Source organism: Moschus berezovskii, chromosome 14 (assembly GCF_049115385.1).
Source record: "Moschus berezovskii isolate FMDL1 chromosome 14, NW_MosBer_1.0, whole genome shotgun sequence".
In the NCBI taxonomy this organism is placed as follows: domain Eukaryota; kingdom Metazoa; phylum Chordata; class Mammalia; order Artiodactyla; family Moschidae; genus Moschus; species Moschus berezovskii.
This window is the reverse complement of record NC_142473.1, coordinates 69,079,300-69,103,603: the sequence shown is the minus strand read 5'-3', so window position 1 is coordinate 69,103,603 and position 24,304 is coordinate 69,079,300. Positions and strand designations below refer to the sequence as shown.

At 50.4% G+C, this 24,304-nt stretch overlaps 1 protein-coding gene across 1 annotated transcript in view; it reads left to right on the top strand.

Moving 5' to 3' along the window:
* The window catches only part of ABTB2 (ankyrin repeat and BTB domain containing 2), a 187,483-nt gene that overhangs the window by 129,324 nt on the left and 33,855 nt on the right, over positions 1-24,304 (top strand). Inside the window, exons 2-3 of the mRNA XM_055423820.2 lie at positions 7,173-7,319; positions 15,095-15,308. Of these exons, the coding sequence (XP_055279795.2) occupies positions 7,173-7,319; positions 15,095-15,308 (361 nt within the window). The remainder of the gene's footprint in view (positions 1-7,172; positions 7,320-15,094; positions 15,309-24,304) is intronic.

Genomic DNA, 24,304 nt, shown 5'->3' with positions numbered 1-24,304 from the left:
GGGCAGGCTCAGTCTGAATCCCATTTCCGCCACTAACTTGGTGACCTTCGCCAAGTAACCAGTGACATCCAAACCACTGTGTCCCTCATTGGTAAAAAGGGGCTAGTAACAGTACTGGCTGATGGTAATGAGACCGCTCCCAGGGTCTTCACGGGGGCTCAAATGCTGCTTCATCTGACTGGCAGTGCTGCCCAGTGTGGGCTCAGCCATCGCCATTATTAACTCGTGGTTCAAACCTGCTTCCCAAACTCAACTTGGACCCCCACTCTTCTCCCTTCTCGTCTCCCCACCTTTGCTCCTCACTTGAACTCTTGGGTCTCACAGTATGGTGCTCTCCTCTTTAGGTGGGTGCTGGCTGAGAAGTATATGAGTATTTGGTTACTCTTGAGGAATCACTTTTACAGGGAAGACTGACAGACAGCTCATCAAGTCAAGCGGATTTCATTCCAGTTCTAGGTTTTCCTCCTTATTTCCTTTAACTTTCCCCTGCTTCAACACTCCTCCCCCAATCTCTTTGAACTTAAGACTATCAGGAGAGACACCATTCAGTGAAGTGAGTTATTTGTGTTTTTTTTTAATCAACTGTCTTTATATTCCATTTGGGTCTCTCTGGAAAATATTCCGGCTTTAACTCTTCAGCACTTTGTTCAGTGTGACTAATATACAACAACTGGGCATTAAACGTACTATATATAAAATTCCAGATCGGAGAATGGAAACCCTTTTTTAAAAAAATAAAAATGGTTGGATTATGTGAGTTATTTGGAAACTGTTCAGTGGGGCAATATAATTTTTATTTTCAGAAGCTTATGGATTGAACCCCGCCCAAGCTTCCAGCTCCTAAGAAAACTGGCAAAAAGATGCCCTGCCAAGTTTCCTCTCAAGGGCAGTAAAAGAGCAATCCTTTGCATCCTGGGTTTCATTTTAAAGAAGCAGGAGACAGACGGTGGCCTTTGCTGTCTTCAAAAATGAGCTTCCCTGAGCCGGCTAGCGAGTCGGGGGAAGTGTGTAGGAGCCAGGGACAGGAGAGGGTGCTGGGCACACTGGCTTGCACAGGTCTCTGGCTCCACCGCAGTCACAGCTCCCTGAAAAAAACATTTGCAAGTTTGTACAGAGCTCTGGGAGTGGAATGTCAAGTTGAGGGGACAGTTAAGTTACAGTCTTGATGGCCTTTTAAAAATTTCCCCACTTTTAATTTTATTATTATTATTTATTTTTGATTGATTGATTGTATTACAATATTGGTTTGATATCTGCCATACATCAACATGGATCAGCCATTGGTGTCCCTCTTGAACCTCCCTCCCACCTCCCACCCTTTCCCGCCCCTCTAGGTTGTTGCAGAGCCCCAGTTTGAGTTCACTGCGTTATACAGCAAATTTCTATTGCCTGCTTATTTTATATGTGTTAGTATGTACTTCCGTGCTACCATCTCAACTCATCTCACCCTCTCCTTCCTCTTACCTACCCTTGTCCAGAAGTCCGTTCTCTGTGTCCGCGTCTCCATTGCTGCCCTGCGAATAGGTTCATCGTGGTGGCCTGTTGATGACTGGTCAGAAAAACTGAACTGTAAATCTATCTAGTTTTCACAAAAAAAAAGCTTATTTTACATTACAGTTTTGTGTGTATATGTATGTATGGGGAGGGGGTGTTGTTATAACTGGGGGGGAATGAAATCATAGGAAATAATACTATCAGGGCCTATTTGTTTCCACTGTTGACAATTCAGAAGTTAAATAGTGGAATGAAAGTGGGGGAAAAGGTTTTGAAGTGTATACTTTAGTGCTGGATCAGACTTAAGAGGCCATCCAACTGACCGCCTTATCTTACAGAGAAGAGAATGAAATCCCCATTGATTTGGTGTTTGGGCGGAGTCCTGCTTCTGAAAAACCTTAGCACTGAAAGTCTTATCTGTCAATCCAGTGTGCAGTCCACTGGCTTCTGCCTTGTTGCTTGCTTGCTTGGAGGAACCAGCACCTCTGCAAGCTGAAACCCAGCTTGAATTCCTGGCTGACTACCAACCAGAAAGGCAGGACTCCAGTCTTCTAGGCCCTGGATTTCCCATCTGACTCTATGGCGCCCTCTCTGGGAGCTGGTGGAGAATCACCTGGGAAGGAGCCTGAGGCTGAAGCGGAGCCAAGTGACCAAATACGGAAAACAGCTTGAGAAACCAGGATCAGGTGTGCGTTGGCCTCTTAACTCTGCTGATTTCTTGAGAAGTGCTGGGAATTTGCCCCTTTATTGGCAGAATTATTTTCATGCCTAAGTATCATAGAAGAATATTATCTATTCTTATCTGTGGAAAGGTGTTTGAACCTATTCAGGAGGTGGGGAGTCATTAAAGAGTTTAAAGCCAGAGAAAAAAGAGTGTGTATCCAGAGTAACACTAGTTACTTGGGCTTTCCAGGTGGCGCTAGTGGTAAAGACCCCACCTGCCTGTGCAGGAGATGTAAGAGATGCGGGAGGCTCTATCCCTGGGTCGGGAAGATCCCCTAGAGGGGATATGGCAACCCACTCCAGTAGGGAGCCTGGCGGTCTACAGTCCATGTGGTCACAAAGAGTCGGACACGACTGAAGTGACTTAGCACCCAAGGCCAGAGTAAGGGATGTCAGGGACTGGTGAGATGGAGGTGGGAGACAGGGGAGGGGCTGCTTGCAGGATCCAGAGGGAAGCCCGAACCAGCGGTAACAGAGTTTTGAGATAGGAAGGTGGTGAGAGCAGCAGGGCTTGGTGGTTGATTGGATGTGTGGGGGAGGAGGGAGAGAGTTGATAAGGATGACTCACAGGTCTGTCCTTGGGCAGCTGGGTGGATGCGGTGCTGTGCTCAAAAAAGGGACTGGCGGCTTTGGGAAATGAGATAATGAGTTTTGAGACTCAAGAGTTGGGCAACCTGCTTGAGAAAAATGGAGTGACGGAAGATTGTGGTTGTATGTGTAGATTGAGAAAGCTAGAGGCTTCACATAGAGCCCAAGCAGATGGGGTGGAACCTTGTTTCAACAGAAAAGATGATTTTGGAGATGAGAGAGGCAGAGGACGCCTGGATCTTCTCTACTTCTTCCCTGCCTCTCACGTAGTAGTTCATTTCACGGCGATGATCTGAGCCATGCATGTGGGTTTTCTCTGTAACTTTTACAGTGTTCAACAGGGATTGATTTGGGTGTCCTTATTAACTAGTAAAGGAATAAAGGTTTCACTCCGACTTGCTTTCTTTTCCATCATGACTGAAATAAACAGCTTTTTCTAAGGATTTTGGTAAAGGGAGAAGGAAATGGCAATCCACTACAGTACTATTGCCTGGAAAATCCCATGGATAGAGAAGCCTGGCAGGCTACGGTCCATGGGGTCCCAAAGAGTCGGACACGACTGAGTGACTTCACTTTAGTAAAGGGAAGGGGGATGCTTTCCCTTTTTTTCTTTTTGGAAAGCCGTTTTTCCAGACTAACCTTGCCCCAGGTCCATGTCATAAAGCTGGGAATTTCTGTGGGCAAAGAAGGCATAGTGTTGAGAGACCCTTAAGGCAAACTTTTTCCATCTCCAGTAAGAACAGCTGAGGAACAGGTTCATGTGGCAGAGAGAAGAATTTCACATTGACAAAAAAAAAAAAACCCTTTCTTAGGGGACAGACTCAGCAGATTCAGAAGGCAAGCTGTGGAACTGCATTCTGGAAAGATCACGGGGAATAAGAGAGATGGCCTTCTGTCTGTAGAGCTTCACGCGAGGCCTCCAGGGATCCTTGGCAGGCGGTGCCTGGAGACACATTAAAAAAAGAAAGTCATATTTCTGGGTCTTTATATTTCCTCCTCTCAAACTCCAGGCCCAAACAGAACAGAACCCCATTTCTCGCACACATCCTCATTCTAACTAAAGGACAAGGTGGTCAAAGTTAGGACGTCATTTTATTTCAACATCTTGAGATTCAAGAGATTGACATCTAGCCCCAGTTCAGTTCCTGACCCTCAATAACCTTGGGAAGACTACTTTGGGGGCGGGGGCCTTGGTTTTCTCACCTATAAGATGGTTGCAAACATTACCTCATGAAGCCTTGGAAATTGAATGTGATCTTGCATACAAAGTTACCACAATTCTGGCACATAGTGAGCCCTCTATAAAAGTGTGGCTGTTACTGATAATGACCCCTCTACCTCCCTTGCCAGGAGAATAAATTACGCACTTGATGTTAGAAGTCTGTTAAAAGCAAAAGGTACTATGCAAAAGCTGTGATGCTATCAATTACTATTATTAATAAGAAGCTCATAATTACCTTTGCCACAGTATTAAGTGAAAGTCCCTTCGGGTGGGTGATGACTGGGAAAATGGGAACAATTATTAATGGAGCTGCCAGCTCTTGTTACTAGATCCACTGACATAATATTTCTCTCTGGGAATCCTTTGACAAATCAGCTGACCTTCCTGTTCCCTTGCCCTAAGCACTGTAAATTTGATCCACATGTCCCCAGCATTGTTTCTGTGGATTAATAATTAAGAGAAGGGGGAGAATGAGGACTGCATTAGGACCTCTCGTTGCATAGCCTCCCAAATGTTTGGGCTTCCACAGGGTTGAGCTTTTTCAGTTGAGGGGGTGGGTGGGTGGATGGGTGGGGGTTGTCTCTTGTTTTACTTGTTTTAATGCCCAGAGCCAGCCCTTCCTAATATATTTGGGTCCTCAGCTGTCAGGGAGAGGTTCCGCTTTGGGGACCCAAATGGGGGAGGGGAGGACCCAGTCATACCCTCCTCCTCCCACTGGAAACAGAGCTTTGAGGAAGTGCTTTGATGCCCTGCTTTGCCAGGTCAGTCACCACTGACATCCTGGAAGGGTGGAAGGGAGGCTCGCAGGTCTCAGGCACACAGCAAGGCAGAGAGGGAGCAGAGGAGGCCTGGAGGCTGGGTTGGGGGAAGGGCAGGCTGGTGGGGCAGGGCTGCACAGCAGCTGGACCTTGAGATGGTCAAAGTCCGCTGCCAGGATCTGGGCAGGAGGAAGCCTGCTCTGTGCATGAGGCCCAGCATAGGAACATCCTGGAGTGAACCGAGCAGGAATAACAACAGCACTGAATCAGGGCAGCCATAGGTGAGCTTGGCGGTGTGAATCTGGGCTCACAGAGGGATGAAAGGCATATATTCTAGGGCCAGTCAGACCTGGATTCGAATCCTAGCTCTGCCACTTAGTAGAACAAGTTATTAAAACTCTCTGCACAGTATCTAAAATGGAGACAGAGGTGCCTACCTTGTTGAAAGAATAATACATGAAGTCTGCGTTCCCAGCACATAGGAAAAATACCTGTAATAGCAACTGAAGAGCCTTTAACTCTGAACCACACAGCAATCCAAGCATTGACATTCAACAACTCAAGTTACTCCTCACCGCCACACCATAAGCTCAGTTACCTTTGTTCTCTGTAATTAACACACAAGGAATCTGAGGCGCAGAGAAGTAAAGTAACTTGCCCAAGATCACACAGCTAGTTCAGTGACAGAGCCAGAATCACGAACCCGAAGGTTCCAGCTCCAAGGCCCTGTCTTGTGCTGCAGGACCCATGGCTGTTGCCATCCTTGTGACAATTTCTGTTGCAGGATAGGGAATTCTAGCCCGGATTTGGCCACATCCCAGGGGCTCTCCCATTATCTTAAGGAATTTTAAGAGATTTTTCCCAAAAGTGACTGATTAAATTCCTGTGGGTATTTTGCTTTTTCAAAAAAAAAAGTTCAAAGGGGTTGGACAAAGATGCCTTGATCAAAGAAATAGCGGTTATCAAAAATGGGAATCTCTGTGGCCACATGCTCTTAACAACCAACGCCTCAATTTTAAGCCAGTCTGATTTTGCTTCTCTGGTGTTTTCTAAGAAGCCACACAGTGAGTTGAAGAAATTTACATGCTGTCACCCTCTGGGATTGGTTCTGACAGCTGTGCTCCTCTGTTGTTGAAGTGCTAATGAAAAACACTAATTGGCCTTGGCCGGTGGCTGGAGTGGGGAAAGCCAGCATCCTTTTTTCTGGTTTCTCTTAGTCCTATTTTTGGCTTGAAGAAGGAGAAGGGGGTGGTGTGTGGGCAGCATGAGGAAGTGAGAGGACTCCAGGGGTGATGCTGGCCTTTGGGTGGGCAGGGTGGACCTTTATATCTGATGCCCCATTCCCTGAGCAATGTGAGGACAAAGCTAGGCCTCTTTGTCACCCTGGAATCCTGAAGACAGCACAATGCCTGGGAAGCACTCTGAATATTGAGTGAGTGAAGAAGGGGAGGAATGAGTGAATGCTCGTGTGGCCCACGGGTGTCTGGAGGCCAGTTCCTTTTGCAGCTTCAAGAAAGGGTGGTCTCCACCGCTTTAAACCACATACGCAGGTGGGCCACCCCGCATTCTGGCTCCCACAGCAGCAGCCACAGTTAAAAGTCAGCTGTCCTAAGTGGAACCTTGCAATTGGCCTACTCCACCCGATGGGAAACAGGGCCATGAACGTCCAGCTTTGCTTCCTTCCTCAGGTGACTTGTTGATAAAAGACATTTTCACATATTGAGATATAGGGAAGTCATTCTGGCTTGTACATGAGTTAATTTGATTTGTTGTTGTTGTTGCTGCTGTTTGTTTATTTGGCAGCTCCGGGTTTTAGTTTTGGCATGTGGGATCTTTAGTTGTGGCATATGAACTCTTAGTTGCAGCATGCAGGATCCAGTTCCCCAACCAGGGGTCGATCCCCGGTTGTGGAACTAAGATCCCACATGCTGAAAAACTGAAACATAAACGGAAGCAGTGTTGTAACAAATTCAGTGACGACTTTAAAACTGGTCCACAGCCAAAAAAATCTTTTTAAAAAAATTTAAAAGTAAACATGAAATGCCCCTCTTCCTGGGATGGTGCTACTGGCTATTCTTTGATGATAAAGACCTGCTTCCCAGGTGCGAAGGCCTTAATGACACTCTGTATACATGCTGGTCTGTTCTTTTTTTTTCCTTTTCAAACCTTGAAGAGATGTAACCCTGACTTGTTTAATATTCTTTATTCTGACAAGATATAAAACTGTGCTGAAGACTCTGCTTCTCCAAAGCAGTTTCTCAGAGTAATCAGGGCAGCACACTTCTAGGCTAGTCCTCCATTTGGCTCAAATAAAACTCTATTTTTTGTTCTTATCATCGATTGTTTATTGATTATATTCACTGACATGCCACCTTGTCTCCCCACAGGGGTCCTCTCCCTCCCTGCATACTTCAGCCCCTACAACGGGGGGTCCCTGGGCCACGACGAGCGAGCCGACGCCTATGCGCAGCTGGAGCTTCGGACCCTGGAGCAGTCCCTCCTGGCCACCTGTGTGGGGAGCATCTCCGAGCTGAGTAAGTGGAGCCCCCACAGCCCGCTGGCTCCGAGGGAGAGGTGGGGAAGAGCCCACATCCTGGGTCCTGGCTTCCTCCTCTGCCCGTGTCCCGCCTTCTCCGAAAACCATCCATCCTTTAAGGCCAGAGGTTGCAAACCAGTGGCCCACAGACATGCATGGTTGGACCAGCAGGTGCATTTAATCACATCCAAACCCAGATCTCTGGTTTCTCTAGAGAAATCAGACCATCTGACAGCACTGTGCCCCAGCCCTGAATGTCGGTGATCAGGGGAGCTGAGCGGCAGCTAAGGGGACAGCAGGCATCCTCTTCATTGTCACATACCTCAGTATCTCATAGCTGACTTGTCTCATGCATTTATTTTACCTGCCTGGCCCCAAAGATTCTGAATTTATAGCCAGTGTTAGAAGGAACACATGTCTTGAAGCCTCAACATCAAAAAAAGAAAGAAAAAAGCAGAACTTCTCTGGCTGGAAGAAGGCGGGTGTGGTCTGCGGACTCAGCCCTGCAGCGCCCTGGGCATCTCCCAGGACCTCGGGGCTCTCTGAAACACACCGGGAAACCCCTGGGTCTAGGTCATTACCGCTTGACAGCTGCTTCAAAAAAGCCTGTTAGGAGGCAAGAGATCCCCGTGCCCCGCAGTCTCTCCCTCTCATTATCCCGATTATTTGAGCAGTCAAACTGCAAGCCTCCTCAGTTCTCCCTTCCTGTGTCATAAGCCCACCCAGCAGAGGGTGGGCACACACGCCCCTGGTCGTAGCATACAGCGTGGAAACAGATGGAGTTTCACTCTGCTCCTGCCTTTTCCGCTTGTGATTTCTCTGAGGTTTCTGGCCCCTGAATAGTGAATGGCGAGCCTTTCTGCTTCTTTAGGACACAGCTTCCTCCCTTCCTGCCCCCAGCCTTCCTTCCCTCCCCAGGACAGGAAGTGAAGGTGCCTGGTTCAAGGTCATAGAGCAGATTGGTTAAAGGGCTGGTTCAGAAAGCGGGACCTCAGGCTCTTTGTCTCCTAGGGGCATTCCAACATGGCCACCTGGGTCCCCTGCCCCTTGGGGACCCTGCAGGAAGTGGGCTTGGGTGTGTGGGCTGTCTTTGGAGCTACACAGAGTCTGTGTGATGAACTCCCCTGGCCCGAGGACAATGGGGAACACATGTAGGCTTCAGTCTACTGGAGAGCACTTGGGTTTAGTTTCACATTCGGAACATTGTGAGCACTTCCTGTGTGCAAGGCACTGTATGAAGCATCTTAGTCACGTGATCTCATTTACTCTGCAGAACAGCTCAGCAAGGTATGTCCTGGTGAGGAAACTGAGGCTGAGAGGAAAAGTCATTGCCCCCAAATCAGACTGCTGATTGGAAGAATCCGAGTGAGGGCTTGACTGCTGCTGGTCCTGCAAAGCTCTAAATTACTTAGGGCTATGGTGGGCTACCGGAGAAGGCAATGGCACCCCACTCCAGTACTCTTGCCTGGAAAATCCCATGGATGGAGGAGCCTGATGGGCTGCAGTCCGCGGGGTCTCTAAGAGTCAGACACGACTGAGCAACTTCACTTTCACTTTTCACTTTCATGCATTGGAGAAGGAAAGGGCAACCCACTCCAGGGTACTTGCCTGGAGAATGCTAGGGACAGGGAGCCTCGTGGGCTGCCGTCTATGGGGTCGCACAGAGTCGGACATTGACTGAAGCGACTTAGCAGCAGCAGCAGCAGCATGGTGGGCTACAGCCCACAGGGTCGCAAAGAGTCGACTGAAGCACACACACACGCATGGGCTTCCTCGACGTGGCTGGCAGCCCAGCCACCAGCATCTCAAGGCAGCTGAGGTCAAGATCGGAATCTGATCTTGACTTTTCTCATAGAGCCTTTTATTGTGGTAGTCTCCATGCCCATTACAATCCACAGTCAGACACAGGGGGGCATTCAGAAACTACTCTTAGGGGACAGGCTTATCATCTTTCTGTCCTTGTCATTCAGCCCAGGGACCAAGTCCTGTTGTTTCTACCTTCTAAAACTATCCCGATTTTTGGTTTTCTCCTTTCACGACCTTCACTTCCAACAACTCAGCCCAAACCAGGGCTACTTAAAACCCAAATTGGATTATGTCACTCCGCTACTCAGTATCCCCTCCATTCTCCCCTTGGCTTTCCAACAAACTCGGTGAAATCCAGGACTGGACATGTCATCCATCTGGCTCCATCACCTACTATTCTTCTCTTGCTGACTGCCCTGCAACCACCCTGGCCTCCTGGCCAAAACCCTCTTACCCCAGGGCCTTTGCACTAGTCATTCCTCTGCCCGTAACCTTTTCCACCAGGTGCCCAGTAATGAAACGTTCTTCAAATTTCTGCCAAATAACACTTACTTGACAGGCATTCCCCACAGACCCTGCAGAGACTCAAGGTCCCACCCTCATTCCTCTGTGTCCCATCTTATGGCTTTGGTTTATTCCAAGCACTAATGGACACTTGGCAGATGAATAGTTGGTCCTCTCTCCCATGTGATTAGAAAGTCACCATCACAAGAATGGAGACTTTCTCTGTTGTACCCCTGGAGGACCCCGGTGTCATTAGTGTTGAGAACAGTATCTGAGCTATGTGTTTGTGTGCATAGAAATGAATTTGCTGCAGGCTGTCACTTCAGTTGTGTTCAACTCTTGGCGACCCTATGGACTGTAGACCACCAGGCTTATCTGTCCATGGGATTCTCCAGGCAAGAATACTGGAGTGGGTTGCCATGCCCTCCTGCAGGGGATCTTCCCAACCCAGGGATCGAACCTGTGTGTCCTGCATTGGCAGGCAGGTTCTTTACCACTAGTGCCACCTGGGAAGCCCAATGAATCATCTGTCGTCCAGTTTTTGCCTCCTAAAGCCCACCTGGATTGGTCCTCATTCTGGCTCAGCCATTCCTCAGGCCAAAGGTAAGAAGGATGCCCAGAGCATCTTTCACCAACAACCCAACTGGCTGTGTCACGTGCCAAGACTCCCAAGCTCTCTCACTCTGAAACCAGTGATTTTGCTAATCATTGTGAAGGAGGAAGAAGCTGAAGGTGGAGGCAGATATTGCAGTTTTTCCCTCCGAGACTAAAGAACTTAATGAGGCTAGTGATACTTGGCACTGAGTACCTCGTCCCTGAGAGTTTAGCCCAGGTTTAACCGCATCCTCTCACTGCACCTCGCCAAGACCAGCCTGCCAGGTAGGTCAGGAAGTCTCACTCTTGTATCAGGTCCAGCTGCACAGGGAGCTCCAGCCACTTGTCTTTCCCTCTGTCCCTCTCTACTTATGAGAATGTAAATGGGAGGGAATAAGAAAGAAATGAAACACTTTTTAAAAGGGAACCAGGTGGTGTGGGCCTCATTTTGGAGACAGTGTTAAATCCCAGGTTACCCCTGCTCTTTATTTATTTTTTTTGACTGCACCAGCTCTTAGTTGCAGCATGTGGGAGTGCAGTTTGCAAACCCTTAGTTGTGGTTGTGTGGGATCTAGTTCCTTGGCCAGGGATTGAACTGGGCCCCCTGCATTGGGAGTGCAAAGTGTTAGGCACTGGACCACCAGGGAAGTCCCTCCCCTGCTCTTTTTATCCAATGGCTCCTGATGGGCATTAGACAGCCCAGAGGGAACCCATAGTACCTCTGATCAAGGCTGTCATGACTAGCAAGCAGAAAGGGTGTTTCTCCCTGCTCCTGGGTGTTCCTGGGCTTTAGAATGAGGTCTCGTCAAGTTTCGGGTCAATTGATTCTCGAGAGCAAAGACATCTCAGAAGCAGCTCTGAGAGCCCAGTTGTGCCAAACCAATAGTATAGCCCTGTCAGGCCACAGCTTCTCAAACTCACTGTGGTGATGGGCCAGGAATGGTATATCCTCAGCTCTGTTGGGCTTCCCGGGTGGCGCTAGTGATAAAGAACCTGCCTGCCGATGCAGGAGATGCAAGAGATGTGGGTTTGGTCCCTGGGTTGGGAAGATCCCCTGGAGGAGGGCATGGCGTCCCACTCCAGTACTCTTGCCTGGAGAATCCCGTGGACAGAGGAGCCTGGCAGGCTATAGTCCATGGGGTCACAGAGAGTTGGAGATAACCGAAGCGACTTAGCATATAGCTCTATTGCAAATGGAAACTTTTATAAAATAAAAAGGAGTGTCTAGAAACACAAAATAAAGTGCAGGTCAGATGCAAGTCATCTTATTTTATTATTAGATTAAATAGGCATAAAAATCACTCTGTCAGACTGCTCTGGAAATGTTTTCAAGCTCACTTTCAGTTTCTGAATTGAACTTCTAAACCAATAACCACCAGTTTCGCAGACCTGCTCCAGTCTGCAGACCGCACTTCGAGGAAGCAATGTCACAATGGCTGAGAGCATGCATTTGGGACAGAGGGACTGCAGTTCAAGTCCTGGCTGGTCCCATTGCTGCTTGTGCCCCTGGACACATTTAACTTGTGTAAGCCTGTGTCCTCATCTGTGAAATGGAAATGCCTCGCTGATGGGGTGGTTGTAAAGACTAGAGATTTTGTTGTATCTTTTTATGTCTGTCATGAAGCCTAGAAAATAGAAAGTGGCAGGGAGGACAATCTCTCAGGGAGAACCTTCAGAGCAGGTGGCTGTCTTTGCCTGTTACACGGCGCTGCAGTGCAGCTTAAGTCTTTAGATGCCTGATCAGAGTTGTCTGCAGGCATCTGTCTTTTTGGTCTTTGAGAGAGACTGGAGCCCACAGCTTGGCTTGGAGCAAAGTATCTGGGGTCTCCATCTCTAGTTCCCATGCGTTCATGGTTTTCCGAACTTTTGGAAAGCCTCTTTCTTCTTGGCTTCCCTTTTAAGGAACCCTTAGGAGGTACGTCTGTTCCTTCCTTGACTTTCTTGCCTGCATTCTGGCTGCCAAGGGGTTTACACCAGTAACAACGCAATGATCTTAAATGGAATGAATGGTAACGACTTCTACCTTATCAAACTTTGAAATGATATTTCACCAAGGTTTCTTTGATGCTATCAGGGACTCTGAGTTCTCCTCCTCATGGTCCTGTGGTCATGCCAATGGTTATGACATTCAGACCTGGAGACACGGGAGCCAGGTTTCAACTTATTGCAGCCAATGTAGGTCTACAACTAGCTTCTGGGAGGCGGCTTGGCCTGGAGTTATTGGGACCAGTTTCTACCACCCAGGCCCTGAGGGCAGAGCTGGGATCTGGCATTGTAGGGCTGGACTCCTCCTGTCCTGGGAAAGGTGGAGCAGCACTTGACTGCAGGCAGAGGTCCCAGGAGGAAGAGCATGACAAGGTGGCCTGTAGTCTAGAAGAATAGCAACAGCAAAGGACAGTAATAATAATGGTGATGTATTTAACTTTACCGAGCCCTTTGTGCCAAGCATGATGTCAAGTGCTTCACATTGGTTATTTATTTGAATTCTCAGAACTTGTGGTTTTGGAGAAGGCAATGGCAAGCCACTCCAGTACTATTGCCTAGAAAATCCCATGGATGGAGGAGCCTGGTAGGCTGCAGTCCATGGGGTCGCTAAGGGTCGGACACGACTGAGTGACTTCACTTTCACTTTTCACTTTCACACATTGGAAAAGGAAATGGCAACCCACTCCAGTGTTCTTGCCTGGAGAATCCCAGGGATGGGGGAGCCTGGTGGGCTTCCGTCTATGGGATCACACAGAGTCGGACACGACTGAAGTGACTTAGCAGTAGCAGCAGAACTTATGGTTAGAAGCAATTATTTTACAGATAAGGAAACTGAGGCTTTGATAAGTAACTTACAGAAGGCACACAGTTAGTTTGAAACCCAGGCAGGTCTGACTCTGGAATCTACGCTCTTAATCTGCTTACCTGGTGATTCTCAAATCTGACTGGACATTAGAGTCAGCAAGGGAAGTTTTACAAAATATAGACACCTGGGTCCTGCCCCAGGCCAGTTAAATCAGTTTTGGGGATGGAACCAGGTATCAGGGACTCTGTGCTCTCAGCCCCCTTGGCCCTGGGATCTGATATGAGGTACCCGAGCTATACTGTGGGCTGAGCAGGGTCCGCTGTGTAGAGAGGAGTGAGGACTCAGGGGTGAGGGGGCTTGGAGGGCTCTTTCCCTGCATGGAGGTCTCTAGTTCCAGGGCTGTCACCACCCCTGCTTGGAAACCAAATGTTGTCACTCTGGTGGTCATGGGAGGACTTGGCATCTGATGAGCTCAACTCAAGTACCACCAAAAGTGTTTCAGAATGAAGTGAATGTGTAAGGCTACATTTTTATTCTTCAAATGTTTGCTGAGCACCTGTTGTACAGTAGAACCTTTACAGGGCACCAGAGATACATGGAACAGGGTACCGGACCCAGATGCTCTGCAGGGAAGTTTAAGGGAATAAGTGAATAATTTGGTCCTGCTGAACATCAAATGACACTTCACCTGCCATAATAAAACCTGCTGGTTTCTCCCTCCATAGGTTCAGCTTTGCTCAGAGGCTTTCTATCCAAGGGGCGATCTGTGAGGAACTGCATGGGGGTGTAGGAAGCTGACTGACAGTGGACGCTCCCCTGAGTTCTCAGGCCTGAGAAGAATGGAAGGCGCCACTTTTCCTAGAGTGAGGGGCCCGCAGGTGCCTGGGGCTGTTTCACCCATCCTTTCTCAGCATTGTGGCCTCACACAATGAGGGGATGTTTCCTGTCCTAAGCTGGTGGGGTATTGAAAAGACTTGACTAGGGAAGAAACACAGCACAGGATATAGGAACCTGAGGTCCCCATGCCCTTCAGGAGGGCAGGCCATGGCCTGGGTCTCCACTCAGTTCATGGACTTTGGAGACACCCAGATGTGGATTCAAATCTAGCCTCTACCATTTACTTAACCTCTGGACACCGTGGCATCCCTGTGACCAGGGAAATGCATGGGGTCAGTAAATGTTTATTTACCGGATGAGCCTCAGTTTCTTCATCTGTAAAATGGGGATATACTTGGACCCCAGCAGTGTACAGCTCAAATTAAATCCTTTTTCTAGAAAATGGAGCACATAGTAAATATAGTGGACGATGGTGCTAAGAGTTTTCCTTGGGGCCATTGGAAAGGGAAGCCCTTTTCTGCAGAAGTACCTGCACTTTGGGGACTCCCTTGGTGGTCTAGTGGTTAAGAATCCGCCTTCTAATTTCGAGGACGTGGGTTCCATCTTTGGTCAGGAAACTGAGATCCTACATGCCATGAGGCAGCTAACCCCTCACTCCTCAGCTGCTGATCCTGTATGCTCTAGAGCCCATGCTCTGCAACAAGAAAAACCTGAGGGCCGCAACTGGAGAGAAGCCCCCCATTGCGTCTAGAGAAAGCCCACACACCACAGCAAACGGCCCATGCAGCCAAAAGTTTTTAAATAATTTAAAAAAAAGAAGTACTTGAACTTGCCCCAGACAGCACGGGCAAGAACCACCACACAGCCTGGCACAGGAATTAGAGGCTGAGAGGAGAGGCTCAGAGAGATTCCCATGATCAGAGCTGGGAGAAGGCCCGTGGGGTGGTGGAGAGAGTGGGGATGTTGAAAAAGAAACTGTATTAGCATAAGGTCTGGTGGGGCCGGGCCCTGCCAAGTGTTTCATTCAACTGTTAGGGCAGGACAGGAAGTGAAAGGGAATCTAGATTGCTATTGTGCCTCTGGGTGACAGTTGCCACCTCCGCCTGCTGCCTCTGGGTAAACAGTGATGATGCATGCCGGCTTAGGCACAGTTCCTCTAGCCAGCAAGGATCCTTGGAAGAATGTGCAGTGGCAACTCAGACTTTCTCTTTCTCCCCCTCTCCTGCCCTCCTCCCCGCCAGGTGACCTGGTCTCCCGCGCCATGCACCACATGCAGGGACGCCACCCGCTGTGTCCAGGCTCCAGCCCCGCCCGCCAGGCCCGCCAGCCGCCCCAGCCCATCACCTGGTCCCCCGACGCCCTCCACACACTGTACTACTTCCTGCGGTGTCCACAGATGGAGTCCATGGAGAACCCCAACCTGGACCCCCCGAGGATGGCCCTGAACAATGAACGGTAGGGCTCTGCCTTGGGCTGCATACCTGGTGGGCCACGCGACCCCGTGTGCGTGTGGAGTGACTGACAAGGTGGCCGAAGAACCCTGACCCTGGCCGGTTTGCCTGTGGGGAGGTGGCCTGACACGGCGAGGACTGTGCATTCAGATGGAGGAAGGTCTGGCCCAGGAGTGCAGCGGGGTTTGTTGACCCTGGGCTGGTGTATTCTGGGTTGCTGAGGCTCGGAAGTTGGGCTTTGGCCCCTCTCAGCTCTTGCACTCACCACCCGGGCTCTCAGAAATTCATTTGCTTCTTTTATAAAATGAGGTATTCACACTTACCTAGAAAGGTGGGTGGTAAGAGGCGCGTGAGCTCGTGCTCTGAGATAAAGCACTTAGGACAGTGTCTGGGTGGTAACTGGCCCCCCATCAGTGGTAGCCGTCACCTCTGTTGATGACTGTGATGTCACTGTTACCATCATTCTTGTTAGAAATCTCAGGCATGTTTTGCCCCGTCCACTCATTTTACAGATGGGAACGTCATGGCTCTGGCCTATCATCCCATCTCCAGCAACTTAGTGGATGAACAGCCCCAGGCCTGCTGGGTTCAGTCTAGTGCTCTCCCGTAGGTGCCCAGCCCTAGCCCTTTCCCAGCTGACAATTGGATCATCATCGTCTTAATCCTCTGGGAGCTATCTAGCAAATGCAGGGCCGAGGCAGGCAGGGCCTGACACAGAGCGGGAAGGTGGCAGGTGGAGGCCCCAGCTTCCCTGAAGGAAGCACCAGCAGGGAGGTGGGGTCAGAGCGCGGGCCCTCCGCCCCAGCTGTTTCTGCTTTGCGGAGAAATTGTTGTGGTTGCCAGAGCTTGGCTGGGAGGGCGAAAGGGCCAAGAAAACATCTGGAGAGGGCGGGGACGGGGAGAGAGGGGGCTTGCTTATTGGTCGGTGAGGTCCCCGAGGGTGCCTGAGGCTGGGTCACCCAAGCAAAGGGGTCTGGGTGAGGAGGCACAAGTACCTCCCTGGGACCTGCTGCCCCAGGCTGGGCGGCTTGGCCCTCGGGCTGTGACCGTGGCCACTGGCTGCGGCGCTGGCCGGGGAGGTGCTCTTCTGCAGGCACTGTGCCCAGAACCCCTGGGATGTCTTTGTGGCCACCCTCTGGCTTTCCTCCCAGGAGGATTCCCAGGGCCTGATGCTCTGAAACATGGCATCAGGGTTCCTGTGTGACCCAAGCTGCTTGTCTGTATGTGATTGTTGCAGCTGCGCTGGAGTGGTAACATACACACGAGTGTGTGTTTAGATAGCCCATTATTTACAAACCGCACTGTCTGTGGCCCAGAGAAATTGGTCACAAAGGCATTTTTCCATGAATCATTTCAAATGAGTGTTAGACACATGGACAATTGGAACCACCATGAGGAAAAAAGAATCCCCAGATGTCAGCTTTGGCCTTGGTAAGGAGGACACCTTAAGAATACCCAGGCGGGTGGATGGCCCGACAGCTCTCTGATGGCCCAGCTCCTGGCTGCTAAGCAGGTTCTGCTGGACTTGCGCTCCCTCTGGGAGCCTTGCCACCCAAGGGAGGCCCTGCTGCCCTTGGAGAGCCAGGCTGGCCTTCCCGCTGCAGGCCAGGCCACGTGTCTCTCTGAGGCACTGCCGCTCTGATGCCCTCGGCAGAGCTCTGGGGACCCTCTTTGCTCCTGGGCGCAAAGGAGCTGGAGCTTGCTAGGGCTCCAGGGAGACAAACTTTGCTTCTATGAGTCTGGCATTATCTCTGTCCTCTCCTCTCCCCGACTTCATTCCCTCGAGGTTCCTCCCTCTGTCCCGGGTCTGGAGCATGGGGTCAGGTCTTTCAACCAGAATAGGGCAGAACCTCTGGGTCTGCTTGGGAATTTGATGGTTTGGGGCTGTCTGGCTGTGCTGGGATTAAGGGACCTCTTCCATGACCTCGCACATTTGGGCTAAGGAACTCAGTTCGGTGACTTGGGTTTGGCCCATGGCACCATCAATGGTGCCACTCCAGTCTGTGCTCGTTGGTTTCCACTTTGAAGAAACTGCCCTTCTCCCTTCCCGCTGGGGGTTATGTGTGTGACCACGAGCATGCTGACAAGGGGTGGGTGGGTCATGCATTCATCCCTCCGTGAAGCTCATCCTGGGTCCCTGCTATGCCACAGGCCACCTCTACACTAGTTGATGGGGCTCCAGTATGTCTCCATGAGGACCATCCTCCCCATGGCCTCCTGCTCTGGGTTTGGAGGGAACTTAGCAGCAGCAGCAGCAGGGACTGCAACGGGGCAGCTTTGCAGGGGCACAAGGAGGCACTCTAATGTGCTTCCATCTGCCACCGCGGTGAACTGGTCAGCAGTGGGGAAGGGCGCACAGGCTTCAGACAGAGACCTGAGGTCAGATCCAGCCTCCCACACAGGCCCCTCTACGCCTCAGGCTCCTTATCTGTAAAATGGGGCTGTGAGATAACACACGTGAAAGAAACCACCACTTTCCCTCAAAAGGGCAGCTCTACCTACTTCTGCTTCTTCCGTGCCCCACAATGAATCAGCAAGGTGCGTGCTAACATTACAAATGAGGGCACAGGGCTGCGGGGCACTGAGCTGCTGAGTAGCCGGGCAAGGGTTCAAATCAAGTCTCTCTGACCTGAAGGCCCTCACCCTTCACCAGCCAGGCTACAGCATTCCCAGCCACGGCTGAGACCAGTCCTAAAGCTCTAAGAAAACCTGGGTGGGTCCCAGCCCTGGAGACTCATCTCCTCCCAGGCCATTCCAGCCCCACCAGCCTCTCCTCTCCCAGGATACCTTCCTCACCTCCTGGGGAGGGCCCCTGCAGCTGGAACCTTCCTGCACCCTCCCAGGATCCCTTTCTTGCTGGCAGCTTTGCATCACAGGCACCAGCGAGGCATACGGCAGGGTCTCAAACACAGGATTAGTCCCAGCTGCCACCCTGCGGGGCACATCATCACCCGTGACCGAGCTCTGAAAGTGAAAGCACTTGCTGTCAGAGATCCAGGGTTACCCAGGGAGATGGGGGGAGCCTCCCCCCCTACCCCAGCTCCGTGGTCTGGAGGGGAACGGACAACCATCTGGCTCAGCATGGTCCTCGCTTGCTGTGCCTGGAGGCAGAGGGACGGGGAGCCGGAACAGAGGGCATGGTCCTCCTGGGTATGAGGAGTTTGGGGAAGTGGGAAGGGAGGTCGTGGAGACATCAGGAGCGGAGGGAGGTCTGCTGTCTCGCCAGTGAGTTGCTGGACAAGAACTTCAGAGAGCAGAGCACATGGAGGTAGACAGATACAGCTAGAGATGCAGAGGGGGTGAGGGGGGCAGAAATCTGGCTTTCAGCCTCAGAACCTTGGGCATTGGGGGCGCTCAGACTCCCCAGGAAGTGCCGCCAGCAGCGCGGAGAAGCCAGACACCTGCGGAATACTGGGAATGAATGTCTACACCCCAGTCCGTTTGCCTGAGCTTCACGCCCTGGCCCCTGGCTTCCCTCTCCCCACCCCAACCCTGCACGGTGCCCCTCTGTGGAGAGAAGCACGCTCCAAGGGCTCAGGGCCTGCTGGTGTTTAGGACACTGAGCCAGGAGGAGCGTCTGATTTGGGATGCAGCTTAGAAACATCTGGTGTCCTGTTTCTTAGCCAACGGAGTGCAATCGGAGGGGAAAACTGCAATTCAAAGAGATCTCACTTCTCACTGTCTGAGTTTAGAACCTTCAACCTGTCCCTTAGTCTCTGCAGAGCCCAAGTTCTCTAGACAAGTAACGTGCACTGCTCACAGCCACCTGTAAGTTATGAGTGCTAGGGAGCTAGTGCAGGCAGGACCTTTTTAGAGCGGGACCTGGATACTGTGAATGCTCGGTATTAGCTACTATGATGATTAGTGTCAGGCAGAAGGAACAAGCGAATGCCAAGACCGCGTGGCAGGAGATAGAGGGGGGATCCCCCCTTCTGGGGGCGAGAGAGAGAAGCTATGCGAGAGCTAGGAAGTACAGTCCCGATGACATGGCTGACACTGAGAACAGTCTCTCTTCATTGATGACGAATGCTTCTTTAGGAGGATGTTTCTTTAAACGTGGTTCCCAAGCAGCGTCTGGGTTAGTAATAGGACAACTCATATGGTTACTACTACTACTAACCACTGTTGGTACTACTAAGATAACTGCTGCCACTACCAGTAATAATAATAATGCAGCTCCTAATATTACTCCTGCTCACAAACACTCCTGCTGATTATAGCTAGCATCATAGAGTGCATATTAAGTGACAGATACGATACCATCTTAAGTGCGTCACTGATTAACGTTTCTCGCTACACTTCTGTTGATCAGCAGGGAAGGGATGTAAGAGAATTATGAAGGAGTGCCTTGTGTGATTGAGTCTCCTGCCTAATAAGAGAGGCAGAAACAAGACAAGGGGGAAAAAATGAGCATGAGCCAGCAGATAGTGTTACAGGAAGCTTGATTGTCTGGTGCTTCGTTAGGTCAGCTCTCAGGCCCTGCCACTGGCCTGGATTCAATCCTAGCTGTGTTACTTACGAGCTGGTGGGCTCAGTCATTTAGCCTCTATGCCTCAGTTCCTTCTCAGCACAGGACCAGGAGTGCAGACTGCATAGGAGTGTCGTGGGGATTGAGTTAGTATGTGCAAAGCATTAGTGCTTGGCACACGGTATGTGTCAGTCATTATCATTTTCTTTTCCTTCTTCTTCATCATCATACTCACTATCCTGTTCCAGAGGATCTCGGAGAAGGCTGGCATCCTTGGAGGGGGTTAGCATGTTAGAACAGACTGGGCTTCTAACTGGGCCTTAAAGAGCAGCCACAGGACAATGGGACAGATGGGGTGTGGGCAGCAGAAGTCACAGAGGGATTTTGTTGCTTCACAGTGTGTATTTTGTGACCGACATGGATCTACTTTTTTTTTTTTTTTTGCTGCGCTGGGCCTTCATTGCTGTGTGCAGGCTTTCTCTAGTTGCGGCCCATGGGGGCTACTCTTCGCTGCAGTGCGCAGGCTTCTCATTGCAGTGGCTTCTCTGGCTGCAGCCACAGGCTGTAGGTAGGCACACAGATTCAGTCCTTGCAGCCCTCAGGCTCCAGAGCCTGCTAGCTTCAGTAGCTTTTGTGCACAGGCTTAGCTGCTCTGTGGCACATGGGATCTTTCCAGACCAGGGATCGAACCTGTGGCCCCTATGGCAGGTGGATTCTTAACCACTAGGACCTGGACAACCAGGGAAGTCCGGATCTACATTTTTTTCAAACACAGAATAGGTGTATATGTGTGTTTTTAAGTCATCACTGGTTGTTGTTTGTCTAGGTAGATGCTTCTAGGTGGGACTTGAGTGGTTTTCCCATGGAGACCTGCATTCTCAAAGGTGTTTGAGGATCAAGTCAGCCCCTCCTCCTCCAGCCACATGATCTGAACACGTCTCCTTACTTTCTGAGCCCTGGTTTCCTCCCGTGTAGTGAAGATCCCAGCAGTACCTGCTTCCTGGGGGAGCCTCAAAATCCTGGGGCAGGGCTCCCAACACACATGAAGCCCACAGTGAGGAGAGGCCCTTCTTTGTTCCAGTCCAGATGCTGGAGGGGACTGTTTCCCCTCGGATGAGCACTTTACATAAATAGGAGGCACCCGCAGATAGGCTGAGTGTTCAGTCTGAAGAAATGGGCTCGTTAATCTTTTGCTCAGCTTGCGAAAGTGTTTTCTTATCAAATAATAGAGATGATGTCTGTGATGGTTTTGTGCCCCTGACTTGTGGTTCTCTTAAATACCATTTCAAGAAGATTTGCAATGTTAAGCTCTTTTCTTTCTACTCCCCCCTTTTGTGCATTAAATTTCCATCTGTTTACCCAGAATGGAAGTAAAAGAAATAAAAATAGCTATTGGGTGAGTTGTTTCCATGCACTTGTTTCCATGCACTCCTCAGGCTGGTGTGTCCAGGGACCTCTGAAGCCACTTGTCTGTGGTCTGTAGTGCACGCAGGGAGCCATCCCTCCCACCCCTAGTCATTCCCCATCCTCTGTCTCCTTTTTAATTTTCCTCCAAGCACCCTCCTTTGTCTGAAGCTGCCTTGTCTATGGATTTGCTTACTTCCTTTTCTGCCCTCTTCTCACCCCTCTAGAAGGTAAACGCCAAGGGTCAGGGTAGCCACTGTGACTCAGGCACATAGAACATTCCCTGGCACAGAGTAGGCAGTTAAGTATTTTGTTCAGTGAGATAGGCTATAGAGCCTAAAGGTTGGACTTTTGGAGTCAGAAGGACTGTCTGTGGGGTCTCTGCTCTGCCATTGATGAGCTGTGTGACTATGGGCACGTTAATTTATCAGGCCTCAGTTTCCCCAGATTTTCATGAAAAATGGCTTGATCTGCTTGCCAAGGTTTTTTTAGGGATCAAATGAGGTAATCCATTGAAAGGAGTTAGCACAGAGTAAGCTGTTCATACATGGTGGCTGCTATTAGCTGTATAATTACTATTTTCATAAACCTGTGAAAGGACTCATAACTAAATCGTGTTTAATGCTTAAATAACCCCAAACAATGGTGATTTTAAAAATCACATCTACTCAAAATGCTTGTTTTCTCTTCCTCTCATATATACTTCCTTCAGTCTCTGCCTTTAATTCCCTGTTAACTCACCCTGACAGTAGCCAGCGAACCAGGCAAGTAACAAAGATGAGGTAAACCAGATGGACGAAAGGACTAGCTCAGTGAGGGCTACTTCGAACAGAAATATGTACAAAGTTTGGATTTATTACAACCCACCATCCAAAAATCTCAAAGAACTCTAAAAACTGGATTTCATCCACTCATTGGTTCACAAACTGAGCAGCAAGTCAAATGCGTCAAAGTCAGTGGTGTACTTGTGTCCCAGGCCCTTCGCTTGCTGGTTTGGTCCCTGTGCCTACACAGGACAGGCTGCCACTGTCAAGTGCTACGTGTGGGAGTGGTATGAACTGATATGTATTTACATGGGCTACAAGCATCTGGGGGCTTCCCTGGTGGCTCAGCTGGTAAAGAATCTGCCTGCAATGTGGGAGACCTGGGTTCAATCCCTGGGTTGGGAAGACCCGTTGGAGAAGGGAAAGGCTACCCACTCCAGTGGGCTTCCCTGGTGGCTCAGAGGTTAAAGCGTCTGCTTCCAATGCGGGAGACCCGGGTTCGATCCCTGGGTCAGGAAGATCTCCTGGAGAAGGAAACGGTAACCCACTCCAGTATTCTTGCCTGGAGAATCCCATGGATGGAGAAGCCTGGTAGACTACAGTCCACGGGTCGCAAAGAGTCGGACACGACTGAGCGACTGAACGGAACGGAACCCACTCCAGTATTCTGGCCTGCAGAATTCCATGGACTGTATAGTCCATGGGGTCACAAAGAGTCAGAAACGACTGAGTGACTTTCACTTCACAAGCATCTGGACAAAACTTTTTTTTGTTGTTGTTATTTTTGGCTGCACTGGATCTTTGTTGCTGTGTTCAAGCTTTCTCTATTTGCGGCAAGCAGGGGCTATTCTCTAGTTGCAATGCATGGGCTGCTTATCATGGTGGTTTCTCTCGCTGCAGAGCACAGGCTCTGCGGTGTGATGGGCTTCAGTAGTTGCAGCTCACAGGCTTAGTTGCCCCATGGCATGTGGGATCTTCCAGGACCAGGGATCAAACCTGTGTCCCCTGCATTGGCAGGCAAATTCTTAACCACTGGACCTCCAGGGAAGTCCTGGACAGTTTTATGGCTTATAAAGCACTTTATAACCACAGCTGTCTAGCAGTTCCTCACAAGTTCTCAAGCGAAGCTCTTAAACGAAGGTGCAGACTGAGGCCTCTCCCTTACCAGAGGGCAGGACGGACACCCAAAGTCACCCAAAGTCACGGCTAGAAAGAGATAGCTCTGAGCTTAGACTAGAAAGAGACAGCTCTGAGCTTAGACGGGGAAAGCCAATGATAAGGCTATAGTGAATTCACGGTGTCACAGGCGATATCTCCCTCCCGCCTTCCAGGGGAGAGAGAACAAGACCCTGGAAGCTGGTCCCTCCATCAGCACCTCCTGTGACTTGGGCTGCTTGCTTGCAACTTCTCGGGGCTTTCTTCCCCCATAGACTTGAGTTTGCTGGCTCTGGGTGGCCAGCACAGGTGGGCATCCATCCAGCTTTTGAGAAGGAGTGAGCCAGGGATAGGGGGCAAACAAAGGAAGTAGCAGTGCCAGATAACAGAGGCTGGAGACAGGATCCTAGCCCAGCCACTGACAAGCGCCCCCGGGGCTGCCTGTTGCGTATGACTTCCTGTGCACTGTTGCACCCACCGGTCCCCACCGGGAAGGAGAGGCCCGGGACTGCCGGGCCCCGGGATGTTTTTATAACACATAGCCACAATCCCCTTTGTCTATAGCATCTCCAGGCTCCCAGAGAGCGCCTCGGTGCTGGGAAGTCCCAACTCCAGGGAATGGAGTTTGCTTTCTCAAAGAAGGCAGCTTCTGAGGCTGAGCTGTGGACTTTCCAGACCCCCGGGGATGGGGCAGGATAGGAGCTCAGGCGATGTCTACAGTCATGTGGGCTGGGTTCTGGCCTGTTCCTACTTGCCTGCCAGCCAGCTCCCAGACCTCCCTCCTCCCACAAGACCAACACCTCTGACTGCCGCCTCCTTGGCTGTTTTCATATTTCCGATTTGGGGACAGAAGGCTCTTAAGGGGTCCAGAGCGTTCCTGTGGGGCTTTGGGCTCCATCCCAGCACCCCAATCCCTCCTGCCTTCAGTGCTGATGAGGCGGTGGGCACAGAGGCTGGAGATGGGCACAGCAGGCCTGTGCGTGCACTGTGGTGACTCTTTTCTCCCTCATGCCTGCCTTCCAATTCTCCACCGGCCAGGGGCTCAGAGTGTTTCATCCATGACAGTTTGGTCTCTGGAAAGACCCTGGAATCTCTCATTTTAGTGCCAGACGGATCACCACTGGCTAGCTGTGTGACCTTGGACATATGTCCAAACCTCTCAAAACCTTGGTGTCCACATTTGTAAAACATAGACTAATAGTTATACCT